The sequence below is a fragment of the Myotis davidii genome, unplaced genomic scaffold, assembly GCF_000327345.1.
Source record: "Myotis davidii unplaced genomic scaffold, ASM32734v1 scaffold3, whole genome shotgun sequence".
NCBI classification, from domain to species: Eukaryota; Metazoa; Chordata; class Mammalia; order Chiroptera; family Vespertilionidae; genus Myotis; species Myotis davidii.
The window spans coordinates 2,197,837-2,214,256 of NW_006295062.1; the positions used below are offsets into that span (position 1 = coordinate 2,197,837).

Here is a 16,420-nt window from a genome sequence, read left to right on the forward strand (position 1 = left end):
TTACAAGAGCCCCAACCGGGGCCGAGATTGAACTGCAACCCAGATATAGTCCTTGATCAGGAATCGATCCCGTGACCCTCTGGTACATGGGCCAATGCTCCAACCACTGAATCACACTGGTCAGGGAAAGATCTTTATTCTTTTTTTTTATATATATATTTTATTGATTTTCCACAGAGAGGAAGGGAGAGAGACAGAGAGTCAGAAACATCGATGAGAGAGAGACATCGACCAGCCGCCTCCTGCACATCCCCCCAAAAAAGGAACTTGCCCTCGACCGGAATCGAACCTGGGACCCCTCAGTCCACAGGCCAACGCTCTATCCACTGAGCCAAACCGGTTTTGGCTTTATTCTTTTTTTAATATAACATTTATAGGTATAAATTTCCCTATAAGCACTGCTTCAATCACATTCCATACATTTTGGTATGTAATATTTTCATTTTTATTTATCCCAAATTATTTTATATTTCTGTTGTGATTTCTTCTTTGTTCCGTGGTTTCTTGAGAGGTGTTGCTTGATTTCCACATTTTCCTAAATTTTCCAATCTTTTTGTTGTTGTTGTTAATCCTCACCCGAGGATATTTTTTCCATTGATTTTTTAAAGAGAATGGAAGGGAGGGAAGGGGGAGAAAAAGAGAATCATTGATGTGGGAGAGACACATTGAGTGGTTGTCTAACCTGGGACTAACACATTGGGAATAACCTGAAACCCTGGTACATGCCCTTGATCGGAAATCCAACCTGCAACCCTTTGATGCCCAGGCAGACACTCTAACCATTGAGCAATGCTAGCCAGGGCACTTTTTTGGGCGGTAATTTTATACCATTATGGTTAAAGAACATGATTTATATGATTTTGATCCCTTTAAATTTATTGCAACTTGTTCTGTGGCCTAGCATATTTTTCCTAGAAGATGGTCCATGTGAGCTTGAGAAGAATATAGATTTTGCTATTGTTGAGTATAGTGTTCTGTGATGTCTGTTACAGGTCTAGCGGGTTTATATTGTTGTTCAAGACTTCTACTTCATTGTTAACCTTTTGCCTAGTTCTATTTAGTATTAAGACTAGGGTTTTGAAGTCTTCAATTATTGTCTGTTCCTCCCTTCAATTCTTTCAGTTTTTGCTTCATGTATTTTGAGGTTTTTTGTTAGGTGCATATATGTTTATAATTGTTGGATTCTTTTGTTATGATAAAACTAGAGGCCCGGTGCATGAAAATTCATGCACTGGAGGGGGCGTCTTTCAGCCCGCCCTGCCCCCTCTGACAGTCCAGGAACCCTCAGGGGCAGGAGGCGACCCAGCGATCAGGGGAAGGCAGTGCCCCCATCACACCTCTGCTGCTGCCACTGCCGGCAGCACAAGCCTCGGCCGGCCCTGGTTACCAGCACCTTGGGCCTGCCCTGGGCGGCCGGCGGGCTGAGGGGACTGGGGGACCCCAGAAGCAGGCACGTGGCAAGGCTGGACCTGTCTGGGGGTGGGATGAGGGGACTGGGCACTGCCATCTTTGAGGGGAGGACAGTCAATTAGCATATTCCCTCCTTATTGGCTCTGGGTGCCGCCATCTTTGAGGGCAGGGCAGCAATTAGCATATTCCCTCCTTATTGGCTCTGGGCGCGCCACCATCTTTGAGGGTGGGACAGTCAATTAGCATATTCCCTCCTTATTGGCTGTGGGTGCCGCCATCTTTGAGGGCGGGGCAGTCAATTAGCATATTCCCTCTTTATGGTCAATTGGCGTATTTCCTCCTTATTGGCTGTGGGTGCAGCCATCTTTGTGACAATGTGAGGGTCAATTAGCATATTCCCTCTTTATTAGATAGGATGTCCCTCTTTTTCTCTAGTAACATTTTAATTTTAAAGTCTATTTTGTCTGATATAAGTATTTCCCATCCAGTTCTCTTCTGGTTGCTTTTCTATGGTATATTGTTTTCATCAAATTTGGGAGTTTTCAGCCATTATTTCTTCAAATTATCTTCTTGCATTTTTCTCCTGAGACTCCCATTATACATGTTGCTACAGTTGAAGGTGTCCTACAGTCTTTCTTTATTTTTCTTTTTTCTTTCTGTAGCTCAGACTAGATAATCTCACTTGACCTATATTCAAGTTACTTATTATTCTACCTGCTCAAATCTGCTGTTGTGTTTTTCTAGTGAATTTTCATTTTAGTTATTGTGCATTTCAACTCCAGAATTTCTGGGTTTTTTTTTTATAATTTCACTCTTGAATTATATTCTCTTATTTGTGGAGACATTGTTCTCATACTTTCCTTTATTTCTTTAGATTTGATTTCTTTATTTTCTGAACATATATAAAATAACTGATTTAAAGTCTGCATTGTTGAGAGAGAGTTCATTTTCTTGGCTGCACCAGCCTGGAGTAGAGCTTCCAAAACACTGAACTTGGGGAAAATGGGAAAGGGGAGCAAATTGTGGCTTAATTCCAGGCTTGGCTCTTAGGAAATTTTCTTGAATAAATGTTTTTCCACTTGATATATGCCTTCTGATGATTTAAAAAAAATAATTGTCACTAGCTAAATCTTTGTTTTGCTGGGGAGAGGATCCTCAACCCACCATTCTAGAAGTCCTGCTTCTGATGAAGCAATAAATTATAATAGTGTATATTACATTATATAGTTTCAAATAGTGCTTCTCAACCTTGATATGTATTAGGTTCCTAGAATGCCTGTTAAAATATCAGATTTAGGACATTAAAATCTATTTCTTTTTAAGATTTGTCTACACTGAGTATGGTCAGCCTCACCTTAATATGTTTTATTTAGTTTTTTTTTCACCTAGAAAGCCATGTTGTGATTATTGATTCACCACAAAAGCACTCTGCTTTTTGAAAGGTATCCCTGAAATTTCTTTAGCTGTTGGTTATTTTGTTTTCTTTGGAGTTATATATAACCAGTGCTGTCAAGATAATGGTGGAGAAATGTTAGAGGTGTTCTATATTTTTTTAACTTTTTAAATTTGTTTTTTTGTTTGTTTGTTTAATAGATCATGTCTTGCTTTCCTGAAAGGGAAGCTAGGACAGAATATTAGATCTTAAAGAATATAACCTGGTGAAGTCAGCAGAAATATAAACAATTTGTAGTTGAAAAATTAAGTCTTTCATTATGTAAGTTTGTCATCCTTTAAAAATTTTTTGAAATACATTTCTGACTAGAAAGTGAGTGACGGTATAGTTTCCTAAAATTAAAATTAATTTAACTTTAATAATGAATTTTTTTCTTGAGTAATGAACACATTAGAAATGGGATATTTAAGTGATGATACTTTATTATTTTTTATTAGAATAAACTTTTAGAAATGAAAGTGGTGGTTGGGGGGCACTCAGCTCTCCTGACTGAAGGTTATTGAGCATTACTCCATGAGCCTGAGCTTGGACTGGCATGAATGCCGTTTTAGTCTTGCCCTTGTAGTTCTGTTTGCATAAACAATTTTGCTCCAGTGAACCGTGGAAAACAGTAGGTTTGAAAAAGCAAAACTATTTGACCTAAAAAGCTTCTTGACCTTGGACTGTGCCAGTTTGAATGACAAATTTTTTAATTGGCTGATGTCAGTCATTTTACTTGTACTATTTTAGCTTCTATTTTCTTGTGAGCCTTGACTAATAATACAAAGTATTGTAAGAGGTGACATTTTAAAAGAGCACATTTTTGTACAGGCTTTCCATAGAATTTTTCAGACAGAAAAGAGAGGAAAAGAAGAAGGTGGAGGAGATGATGAATAGAGGTGGTATTAAAGCAACAGGTGTCAGTATTGCAGGTAATCCTTCAAAAGGGGAAGCTTAGATTATGTCAGTAGTGAGAAGTGCTCCTACTTTCATAGTGGAGTTGAAAGAGTCTGTATTATTATGAGAAAATAGTACTTTCAACATTTCAAATTGTTTGAAATCAAAGAGCTCTGATCCAGTTAACATCAGTTATTTAAGTACTTTTTCCTCATATTATTATTCATCTTTTATCCATCACTTCCTGGGATTATTCCCAGTTTAAGGAAAAGCTCCAGAGAGTAATTTAGGGGACCATAGAGTAGCGAGTCTAATTTCTGTACCAAGCATGTTGGATCAGATTTCATTGATATTTGGGATTATTGGTTACTTAAACCAGCATATAATGTACTCTGAGAAGAGCAACATTATTAGTAGTAAAAATAACTCACACCTGACATGTATATTTTTATATTTGCCTTGGCAACAGATATACATTAAACAATATTAGGGGGGGGGGGTCAGTTCATTTTATTTATCAGTGTTCTTTGTGCTTTGCTATTATTAATTAATTTAATATTCCTAATAGTTTCATGCAAATGAAGAACCTGAGATTCTGAGAATAAGAGCTAGTGCTGTGGCTTGGATTTGAATCCAAGCAATGGTAGTGCAAATTCTGGTGACTCAACTTATAATAGAGATGTAATTAATTTAAAAATAGTGTGAAATGGCCCTGGCTGAGTGGCTTTGTTGGTTGGAGCGTCATCCTGTATACCTATACATCCTGGTCAGGGCATATACCTAGGTTGTGGGTTTGATCCCTGGCTGGGGTGCCTATAAGAACAACTGACCAATGTTTCTCACATTGATATTTCTCTCTGTCTCTCCCCCTTCCTCTCTCTAAAATTAATAAAAACATATCCTCGGGTGAGGATTAAAAAAACATAAAATGACTTCCTTCATCACTCAGCCTTTTAGCAAAACTTTTTCATTTGTGAGTTCTGTTTTTTTAATCCTCACCAGAGGATATTTTTTTCCATTGATTTCTAGAGAGAGTGGAAGGGAGGGAGGAGGGGGAGAGAGAGAAAGAGAAAACTCAACGTGAGATAGACACATCGATTGGTTGCCTTCCACATGCACCCCTACCACGGCTGGGGAACCTGCAACTGAGTCACACACCTTTGATCGGGAATCAAACCTGCAACCCTTCAGTCGTCGGGCCGATACTCTATTCACTGAGCCAAACTGACCAGGGCATGTGAATCCTTTTTTAATTAGTTGTCTTTCATCATCAGATAGTTTTTGTTTTGCTCTTACTCCTCTAAGAAAGGCTCCTGGATGCTGCATTCAGAGTTTGTTGGTGATTGATAAGCTTTGCCTATTTCCTTGTATTAGAAAGACATCTTGGCTGGGTATAATATTCTTGAGTATTGCTATTGGGAAGTTTGTGCCAACCTGATACTACTAATAATTGGCTTTTAAATCTCTTTTGGGGTAACTGAAATATTCTTTACTTATTCTCGAAGGTCAGTAATTTAACAATAAAGGGTTGAATGTATTTAATCTGTATCTCATTTTTTCTGGAACACTGTGCTCATTAAATCTTATTTTTAAAACGATTTTATGTTGTTTATTTTTGCATGTATATGTGTTTAAGAGGTATTCTTTTTTTAAATTAATTTTTAGAATCCTCACTTGAAGATATTTTTTCCATTGCTTTTCAGAGAGAGTGGAATGGAGAGGGGAGGGGGAAAGAAAGAGGGGAATAGGAAGAGAGAAACATTGCTTGTTTGCCTCCTGCACATGTCCCAACCAGGGCCAGGGGTCAAACCTACAACCCAGGTACATGCCCTTGAATGGAATCAAACCCGAGACCCTTCAGTGCACAGACCAACACCAATCACTGAGCAACACCGGGCAGGGCACTCATTAAATCTCATTACTTTATCATTTTCAAGGAACTTTTAAAATAACTTTGAACAAATTTTTTGTTACCTTAGTTGAATTCTTTACTTTAGAATACTAATTATGCTAATTCTAGAGGGTCTGAAAGTATCCTCTCTTCCTTCATTTTATTGTGGTATTATTTCCTCTTTGAGTTTTTATTTCATTGAATGTTTGTTCTTTTTTTTAGCAGCTGTTCTGAGTTTTCCTATTTATTTTGTTGAACTATAGCTTTAGGTTTTTTAAGTGCTTTGTGAGAGGCAGGGAAGAAAATGAGTGAAATTAAAAATTTAAAAACATATTAATAAATCACTTGAAGGGAAAGGTATACAGAGAAGTTTCTAACTTTATACTAAAGCCTTTTGATTTATAAAATGCTGAGCTATTGCTGACACTGGAAAATCTTGAGAGGGTAAGAATATACAAAAGAAATGACAGATAAGATTATGTATGTGTTTGTGCTTAATGCCTTGAATTTAAGGCATCAGTTGTGCTGCTATCTTTACTTTGTCATCTTTGAGATATATTGTCCAGTGAATAAACAAGATTAGTAGTACATCTAAAACACATTTAGTACATCTAAAGAACAATTAAAATACAATTAAAGCACAATTAAAATACATGGAAATACCAAATAAGCAGACTATAGAAAAAGCAAGTGTGTGCTTATAAAAGCAAATGTTTTCTGGGCACCTTACATCTTTGTTTTAGTCAACAGTAATTTTTTTCTTTATTTGAAACAAAATTACGGTACTTAAAAATAGAGCTACTTTCATTGTCATCTGACAACATGAAGCCCTATGTATGGTTTTTAATAGATTTTAATGGATCTTTCTCCCTTACAGTGTTCACAGTAATGTTTCAACTCAAAATAATGGTTCTCAACAGGTAAGTCTTCTTAATATTAAACTTCTAAAGCACTAGAACAGTGTACTTAATTATTACAGAAACTAGTATTTTATTAATTGAATTTCATGAGTTTTTTCTTTTATTTATCTCTAAAGTGACTCAGTAATGTGAAACTCTCTTTTATTTTCTCTAAGATGTTGTGAATAGAACAGGTGCTCTGTAAAACTTTCTATTTCTGTAAATCCTATAAAATACTAATATTCAGTTAGATTACTATCTATCTTCAATGTGACATATAACAGTCAAGCATTTATTTACATTATATTTGTTGACTAAGTAGATATTATTCCATTGTAATGTTCTTTTAATTGGTGAAGGGATTTTTTTTATCTAGGCAAGATAAATGATTTTTATAACTTGTGTCCAAAGGCTTGGGGTATGAGATCTACTCTGCTGGGGACTTCTTCCATTCCCTCGGGTCCTGCGCTGGTGGAGATCGAAAACCTTCCAAGGAGTCCTGGAACAGACCAGCATGACAGGAAATGGTTTGTTAGCTCCTTAAGCCAAAAGAAAATGTTGCTTGCTTATTGGTATTATAAGTTCCCAGCTCTAACTGTAGAGTACTTTAAATGATTGAAAGCAAATTATTCATATTTGTAAGCTGAAGAGAGGCATATTATTAAGCAGTTATTGGGATGGGAAAAATAAGAGCTATGGATGAAGAAGCTCTGGAGTGCAGTTGTCTAATGAAAAACATCAGACAGCTCTTCTTACTTCGGTTAGCGTGATCTGGGAGTTTTGATTTCAGTGATAGTCAATAGAACCTTTTCCCAGATCCATGAGGAAAATATGTTTGTTACATGTTATTCCATACAACATGGTGCTACTCTTTGGATGTGTTTTCTTCATTTAAGACTGTAGAGAAAGGCATAAGAGAAACATGATTATAGTCCAATAAAACAAAGCATGAAATACTCCTGATGACAGGGAAGATACTTCATTTGTTTAGATTTCCAGGGTTTTGTTTTGTTTTTTAGGTTGATAGTAAGTATACAAATATGGATACTTTGTGGCTTATTGGGTTAACCTGTGGGGTTCATTTTTTTCCCAATTAAATGTATGTGGCTTGGGGGCGCTCCTTGGGAATTATGTGATTGACTGGTCGTGTTGGTTGCATCATCTGTTCAAATTTTGTGTCTATGAAATGAACTTTGATAATTCATAGGATTTTTCTCTCTCTCCCTCTCTCTCTCTCTTTTTTTCTTGCTCTTAGTTTTACCACCTGAAATCTAATGAGTTTCTGTGGTGATCTCAAGGTTTTGGTCAGCTTTCTGTGCAACCAGTTCTTCCTTCATGGTGGTGGGTCCACAGTGGTTGGTGATCATTTTCAGTCTTTCCTATGTAATTGTGTTTTGCTGTTATTTTGGCTTAACTAACTGCAAGGTGCTTTGCTCTTGATGGTTGGGCATATTTTTACTTCCGTTCCAAATAACTTGATTAGTTTCTGAAATTGAGGGCATCTACCTTATTATTTTTTCTTTCTACTTGAGAGTGTGGTGGGGAGGACTCTGTGTCATGTGGGCACACTTAAAGTATGAATAGTGAGGCTTCTAAATGTCAAATTTCAGTCTTTTTTTTTTTAAGCCATTAAGAGTTTTTTCAATTTCTTATTGAAAACACAGCTCCAATAAGCAGCTATGTTTTATCCCCTTGATGTTATCACCAAATCCTATTAGCAAGGGAATGTAATACTTCTGGGACTTCAACTATAAAAGAATTTTCTTTCTTTTTTTAAAATATATTTTATTGATTTTCTTACAGAGAGGAAGGGAGAGAAATAGAGAGCCAGAAACATCGACGAGAGAGAAACATCGATCAGCTGCCTCCTGCACACCCACCACTGGGGTTGTGCCCGCAACCAAGGTACATGCCCTTGACCGGAATCGAACCTGGGACCTTTCAGTCTGCAGGCTAACGCTCTATCCACTGAGCCAAACTGGTTAGGGCAAGAATTTTCTTAATACATCCTTACCTTTTATATTACTATGGAACAAGAGTCTGATTTCTTTGCATCCTGTATTGTAACGCTAAATCTTTACTGAGGTTTCCAATGTTTATGCACACATATTTAAGTCTATTTAATTAACTCCTTTGGGGTCAACCTTTATAAAGAGAGAATATTGAATCTGAGCATATTGACTCAGAAGAAAAATGAAAAATTTGGAGCTGTGTTTCCTTCCTTTATGTAATTTTGCTGTGGCCTCCCTTGCTGAAATGGAGTAAAGTGATGATCTTTAAAATCTAATCAGCCTCAGAGTATGTCAACAGTGGCACGGAATAATACAGAACCGACGTGTCTTGGCGTTAATGGATCCCCAGCCCTAATTTAAAATGCATTCCATATTTCATTCTTTGTTTCTGCATGCTTTGATTCTTAATACTTTTAAATGACTATAAAAGTCCTCCTTTAGAAAGTGATACATTAATAACATTTAGAAATGCTCCCTAGGTTTGAACAGTTGGGCAGAATAATGGACTCTTTTCTGTTTCTGGCAGACAACGTTTAACTAATTTTATGTGAACCTACTCTCTGTTCAGTTCTTTAGCTTTTTCTTCCCAGTGTCTTGTAAATGACACCATTATTGCAGTGAATGATTTGGTATAGCATTAACTTAGAATTATCCAATATGTATCATCCTTTGAGATACAATTCTTTTAAATCTTTAAACTATTTATTAAAAAATTGAATAATATTTGGAGAACATAAACCTAATTTAATTTCCTAAATTTTCAGAGACCCTGTATTGAGGGTCATGAATTTCATGGGTTATATCTAATGAACAAATTGTATTTCAGTTGAAGGAAAAGATGATTTTATTGTAAAAAACTTTTAGCCAGTTTTTTCAGTTTTCCTAAGGAAAAATGGTGAATATTTCTGTTTTGGTTGAGTTAGAAAAAATACTATATTTAAATATCTTTAAATATCTTTTATAATTGGGGTTATTTTTTTTAATTTATAGTCATCTTAAGTATATGCTGCCCTTTTTTGCCATGTCATAAAACCCTGATTTTCTGAACCTTGGTAAATGTTTTCTTTCTACTGGAGGACTCTGATAATTTCTAACCAGGAATTGCTTGTATGCATGTTTCACTCTCATAGTTCTATAGGCCTGTTCTATAGCACTGTGTGTAAAAGGCATCTAATACAGTTATTAAATCTATTTCTTGGAGGGGGCTTATAATCTCATCACATTATCTGTACCTGTTGAATTTCATTCTAAGCTCCCGTGAACTTTGATTATAGAAGGAATAATGGTTCTCTTGTTAACTGGGAACATAAATGTAAAATTACATGGCCTCTCAGCATAGATTTAAAAACAAAACAAAACACACCTCATTCTGAATTTTGTTTCCTGGATTTCACTTAATTTGTGAGATCACTTAATTTGAGGAATAATTTTCAAAATTGCCCTTTTTTATATGTGCCTTTATCTTTATGTAGAATTGCCCTCTGACATATTTTAACTAAGTTGATTATAAATACTATTTATCAGAACCTCACAGAGCATTTCTGCCTTGATTTTGATAGCAACATCAAGGACAGATACAGAGTGTCTTGCTCTCTATGACATTTTCTCTTTATTTAATTCACTTAACAGACTGATTACTTATACATATTTTCATATTTACATTTTCCACTACATGTAACTTTGTGGGATTTCCCCACCTTTGTTATTCTTGAATGTGCTTGCATGGAGTTGTTGATAACTGCTTGTAGCAGTGGTGCATGCTGGTCATTCTCTTTTATTACCTCTTACACATCAGTTTTCTCCTATTCCTATTGACTAACTGTGCTCCCCTCCCACTCCCCAACCATCCAGGCTCTCTGCTGCCAGTGACTGCTGCCAACGTGGTGGAAACCAGTGGAACACAAGGGCCTTATCCCCGCCCCAGCCCGTTCATAGAAACTACACTGACTTTGTCCATGAGCACAATGTGAAGAATGCAGGAGTCCTTCATGATGTTCGTTTTCCCGGCCATGTAGCCATGACTGATATATGAGTGTTAAGCCTCTTAGACCTTGGGACTCTGTTGTGCAAGTTGATGGTATTTGTTCTCTGGTGTTTATTGGGGATTGATCATATTAGGAGAATTTGGGAGAAGTTATTTTATATTGAGTTACTAGTCATGTGGTGGTGTTTGTAATGGAATTCTATGGAAGGGAAAAGGATCTGAAGAAGCTATATGCCATCAGTGATAATGACAAATGTTTTTGTGTTGAAAGGGCATGTATATCATTGTAATTTTAGAAAGGTTTTTCATGATTTTAACATATTAACATATCACTCATAAGATGTCCAGGAGAAGGTTTGTGTTTGTGAACAAGCTGCCCATTTTTAACCCATCCCTTGCCATCCAAATAGATTGAAGTTAAAAGAATTGGACACATTAAAGGCACACAGAAGGAAGCATGTCCTGGCATAATATATCAGTCTTTACTGGTATTTTTTCTAAAATGACCATGATGAATGCCTTAATTTCAGTTAAGTGCCCAAGGTTTTATACTTTCAATTAATGTTTTTATTTAAAACACTTATTTTTTTAATAAACACAGGTATTTTAATTTACTGAAAGGTCTAGAAATCACATTAATAATGTGAATCATGTAGGGAGATAAATCTGAATGGTTACTTTTACATCATTAGCTACTTAACCAATGGTTAACTGAATAGTTCTATTAATACTGAATGGTGGTACAAAATGGAAAATTTATTTACTTTTGTCTTTTCAATTTTCTCTTTTATCTCATGTATCTGAAAGATTTCCCAGTTTGCAATAGTCATATAATCTGGCCCTTACTACCTTTAAAATAAAAGTCTGTATCACTTTTAAATGGATTGGATATATTACTATTTTTGACCCTTTATGAACTTCAAAGTACAATTATTCAAGCTCTTCATTATAGTTCATAGAGGCAAATTAACAGAAAAAAGTACATTTCTGATGTAATGATAACTGATGTAAGGGAAGCAATTCTTTTATTTATTTATTTTTTTACAGTCTTTAAAAAATTTTAACAAAATTTTTCATCTTTTAAACTATGTATATAGTAATTTGAAGATACGTTATAATTTGGGAATTTATAATACTTCAAGATAATGAAACTTTATTTTAAACAGCCTAACCGGTTCACCATCCTGCTCGTCTCAGGGGTCAGTCTTACCCCTCTTTGTTAGAAAAAGGTAAAGGTTTCAGAGGGCTTTCTTTATTAGTGGACTGTTGGTTGCAAATATAACTTGTATAGAAGACATAAGTTAGCAGAACTAAATAATATTTAGGTAATGAAATTTATAGGCAAGTTTCAATCTGAGTTTATCACAATCATATATGTATATGCTATGGATGCTCAAAGTATTCTTTAGTGCAGTGATGGCGAACCTTTTGAGTTCGGTGTGTCAGCATTTTAAAAAACCCTAACTTAACTCTGGTGCCGTGTCACATATAGAAATTTTTTGATATTTGCAACCATAGTAAAACAAAGACTTATATTTTTGATATTTATTTTATATATTTAAATGCCATTTAACAAAGAAAAATCAACAAATTAACAAAAAAAATGAGTTTGCGTGTCACCTCTGCATCCTGTTAATATGAACAGATCCATATCTTTAGCCTTGCTGCCTACTGCTTAAGTTTATCATCATTTAGTTTATTTAAAAATAGCCACTAATGTATGTCCCTCCTATTTTAGATTACGTAGCTCAGATTACAATTGTCAAGTATTGCTGATGGTTATTTCTTACAAGAAAGGAATTTGAATCAACATTTTAAGTACAGAAAGCCTGGTTTGTGCCATTCAAGAAAAGACTTCATGGGTGTGAATATGATTAAGAACCTACCATTTCTATAATAGAAGCCACAGAAGTATAATAATAACAAAACTTGTCTGCTCTTTTAGAAAGTCCTAAGGCTTGACTTCTCACACCTTAAAATTAATCAACCTCATAGGATTCTTAGCAGAATCCTAACTTTGGGAAATATGAGAGGATTGTAATTGAAGAGTAAGATTTCCAGTTTATATCAAAAGTGGTAATTTCTATACATAATTTGAGTTAATCAGTACTATTATATTTAAGTGATTAAAAAAATCACATCTTGTTTTTTCTTTTCTTTGAAAACCTTATTATATAACAGTTTATTTGTAAATTCCTGATAATAGAAACTAGGTTGGAGGAACGATGGGGAGAGAAGGCAGCAGAGGGGGTGGGGGAAGTCAAGGGCTAAGACTGGGTGTTGGTAGAAACAAATTTGTCTGTTATAGAAGTTCCCATATGCTCCAGGATTTCATAACATATTGTGATTACTTTTTTTTGCTACATAGAGTTTCAAGGTGGATATTCATGTTTCTAGAGCTATGAAGAATAGGTAGCTCAACCTAAATTAAATAGTAATCAGCCTATTTATATCATTTTTTAAAAAAAATGTTTTTATTGATTTTTAGAGAGAGAGAGAGGAAAAGAGAGGGATAGAGAGATAGAAACATCAATGAGAGAGAAACATTGATCAGCTGCCTCTTGCACACCTCCTACTGGGGATCGAGCCCACAACTCGGACATGTGCCCTGATCAGGAATTGAACTAGTGACCTCTTTGTTCCTAGGTCGATGCTCAACCATTGAGCCACACCAGTTGGGCATATATGCTTTTTTTAAAGCCTCACCCGAAGATATTTTTTCCATTCATTTTTTTTTAGAGAGCGTGGAGGAGAGGGAGAGGAGGTGGGAGAAATAGAAACAGCGATGTGAGAGAAACAGCGATGTGAGAGAAACAGCTATGTGAGAGAAACAGTTGGTTGCCTTCTTAACACATCCCCACCGGGGCAGGACTCAAGCCTGCAACTCAGGTATGTGCCCTTGACTGGGAATCAAACCTGCGACCCTTTGATCCAAGGGACCATGGTCTAACACTGGCCAGGGCTAGACTCTGCATTTTATTGTGCTTAAAAAGTCAATGATCATACAGCCTTTTGACTAAAAGGAGCCATCACCACAGAACTTCAGGATCGTGTGACTCAACTTCCATGTCTTGGCTAATTTTATTTAATATAATGAATTTTCACATCTTAAATTAGGTTGGTTTATGTTTCAACCTAATGATTATAGAGAGGAAAACTTACAGAAACACAGCAAAGCTAGTGACCTGCACACTTTCACACATGAAAATAAACAAGCTTTAAAAAAAAGATTATTTCTTTTGCTAGTAAAAGCACTTCAAACGAGTTTCTTTCTGATTATAGTCTAACCTTTCTACCTTGATAGGATATCATAGATATATTTAAATGAATTTATAGAGAAGAATAAACTATTTGTCCTATGTATATAATATGTCTGTATTTTTAAAAAGTAGCTGGTATATAAACATTCTTTTTTATTGAATTTATTGGGGTAACATTGGTTAATAAAATTATACAGGTTTCAGGTATACAGTTCTACAATATATCATTTGTATATTGTATTGTTGACCACCTCAGGTCAAGTCTTCTTTTCATCACCATTTATCCCCCGTTTACCTTCCACCTCCCCTTCCCTCTGTCAAGCACCATACTGTTGTCTGTGTCCATGAGTCTTTTTTCCCCTTTGCTTAATCTCTTCACCCTTCTCACCTAGCCCCCAACCCTCTCCCCTCTGTTAAACATGCTAATATTGTAATATCATCAGTATAATGCAACTCATCTTTTTGAGGGGAGGCTTTTAAAAATTTATTTATTTAAATTTATTTAAAATACTGACCCAGAAAAATGTTATACACTTGGGTGGATCTTTATTGTTAAAACTATCGATGATGTAGTAGGTGCCATGTAAATATGTCAGGATATAAAACTGAAGTGTCTCCTGAATGGAGGATGGGAGGCAGCTTGTTTCATAAGATAAAAAGATTAGCTGAGCTTTAATTATGGTAGTTTCTCTTATTTAGTAGATTTTTGCATATATTTTGGTTGGGGCACTAATAGTTATTTTGATTATCAACCTTCCTTTGTCACTTTCATATGTCCTGATGTCATGCATTTCATCTTACAATCTTGCCAAAACAGGAAAATAGATGGAGGTTGTAAGGAGTGGAGGACTATGAGGTCTTTGGGTTTTGGGAGAAACAATGTGAAGATGACTGGCTTTATAGGCGTAAGAAGATTAATCCTCAACTTTGATCTCTTGTACTTCTGTATGTATTCACAGATGTAAACTGAAAAACTTGGAGATGATTGATTGCCCCACATTTAGCACAGCTTTTTTAATCCTCACCTGAGGAGTGATGATATTTTTTCTATTGATTTTTAGAAAGAGTGAGTGGAAGGGAGTCAGGGGGGGAAAAGAGAGAGGGATGGGGGAGAGACACTCCGATTGGTTGCCTCCTGCTTATGCCCTGACTGGGGTTGAGGATTGAACCTGCAACTGAGGTATGTGCCCTTGACTGGGAATTGAACCCATGACCTTTTGGTCTGAGGGCCAGCACTCTATAATCACTGAGCCAAACCAGCTGGGCTAGTGCAGCATTCCTTGATGGTGGAAGCAGTAATCATTTGAACCATGGCACTTTAGCTGTTTTGGTTGGGACATAGTCTTCATTTCTAAAACATAGTTCATTGTCTGGCTGGTGTGGCTCAATGCTTGAGCGTTGATCCATGAATCAAGAGGTCACTGGTTCAATTCCTGGTCGGGGGACATGCCGGTGTTTTGGGCTTGATTACCCAGTAAGGGGTGTACAAGAGGCAGTTGATCAATGATTTTTCTCATCAGTGTTTCTATTTCTCCCTCTCTTTCTTAAAACTAATAAAAACATATAAAAAATAATACATAGTTCATTGCTTTGAAATACCATTATTTTTTTGTCTCAGGCTTTGAATATTGGGTTTTAAAATAGTAAGTTCATTAATTTATTTTATATCCTTTGTATGTGGGGCGTTGCAGTATACATGGATTTGCAAAAATAAAAGCATCTTGCACCAATAACAATCTCTTTACCAACACATACTTCCTTTATTTTAATATAAATTATATCACAATTTAATATAAATTATTATTTGCTTCTGGAATTGTTGTGAATGCATATGGGATGCTTTTACATAAGAGATAGAATTTGAAGTGGCTTTTGAGGTACAGAAACCTCTGCCTCTGTCCCTCTCTGTGTGCCTCTGTCTTACGTATAAAATGGGATTTCTCATATTCTGTCTAGATAGTCTGCATCATGTGAATTTAGGTATAATCTTCCTCAGCTCCTTGTTTTGAAGTACATAAAAATTTCTCATCCTCTGTTTATTTAAATTAACTTTTACTTTAGTCACATGAAGTCATTGTGAGAATTTTGTCTTGCTCAGTTGACATTAACCTTGGTATAGACACTAGGACATGAAGAAAGTCACTTTCAATAGAAAATATGTTATGTAACTTCCTTCTTTCCTTTAGTTCTTGACCATTGCTAAGGCGTAGTATACTTTACTTGCTTTGAGCTCTTCGGGCTGGTGGGGAGGATTGTAATCTCAGGTAATTAGTGAAGAGAAAACATCAAACGAAATTGGTGAAAGGAAAAGTAATTGTGTTTTTTTTAAATGATACATTTTTATTTTTATACTGAAGCAGGAAAACACATGTTCCTGTTTTTCTTAAAGGGATTGTTCTCACAAATTTTTTATTATGTATTACCTAAGCCTCTGTGTTCCTAACAACAAGCCATGGCCTTAATTCTAGGTGCCTGAGTGAACTTTTTACAGTTTGTTCCTGAAAACTGGCCAACACTGTTTATACTGGCATGGAGAAGAGATGCCTGACTTGGAGAACAGCATTCTCCAAGGAGTGTGACTGCAGACTCCCTTAGTGGTGTAATAAACCTACACTTCCTCCTCTTAAAAACAGGT

The 16,420-nt window shown here is 35.8% G+C and overlaps 1 protein-coding gene across 6 annotated transcripts in view; it reads left to right on the top strand.

The window, feature by feature from the left end:
• Positions 1 to 16,420, top strand: part of EPB41L5 (erythrocyte membrane protein band 4.1 like 5) — a 163,546-nt gene that overhangs the window by 73,380 nt on the left and 73,746 nt on the right. For 4 of the 6 annotated variants that reach the window (XM_015567784.1, XM_006769675.2, XM_006769676.2 and 1 more), the window contains exons 14-15: positions 6,508 to 6,550; positions 6,941 to 7,056. The exons of 1 other annotated variant lie outside the window; for it this stretch is intronic. In XM_015567784.1, the coding sequence (XP_015423270.1) occupies positions 6,508 to 6,550; positions 6,941 to 7,056 (159 nt within the window). Of the gene's footprint in view, positions 1 to 6,507; positions 6,551 to 6,940; positions 7,057 to 10,392; positions 11,410 to 16,420 lie in introns of those variants that run through there. One more of the 6 variants, XM_006769679.2, reaches the window with a different exon arrangement.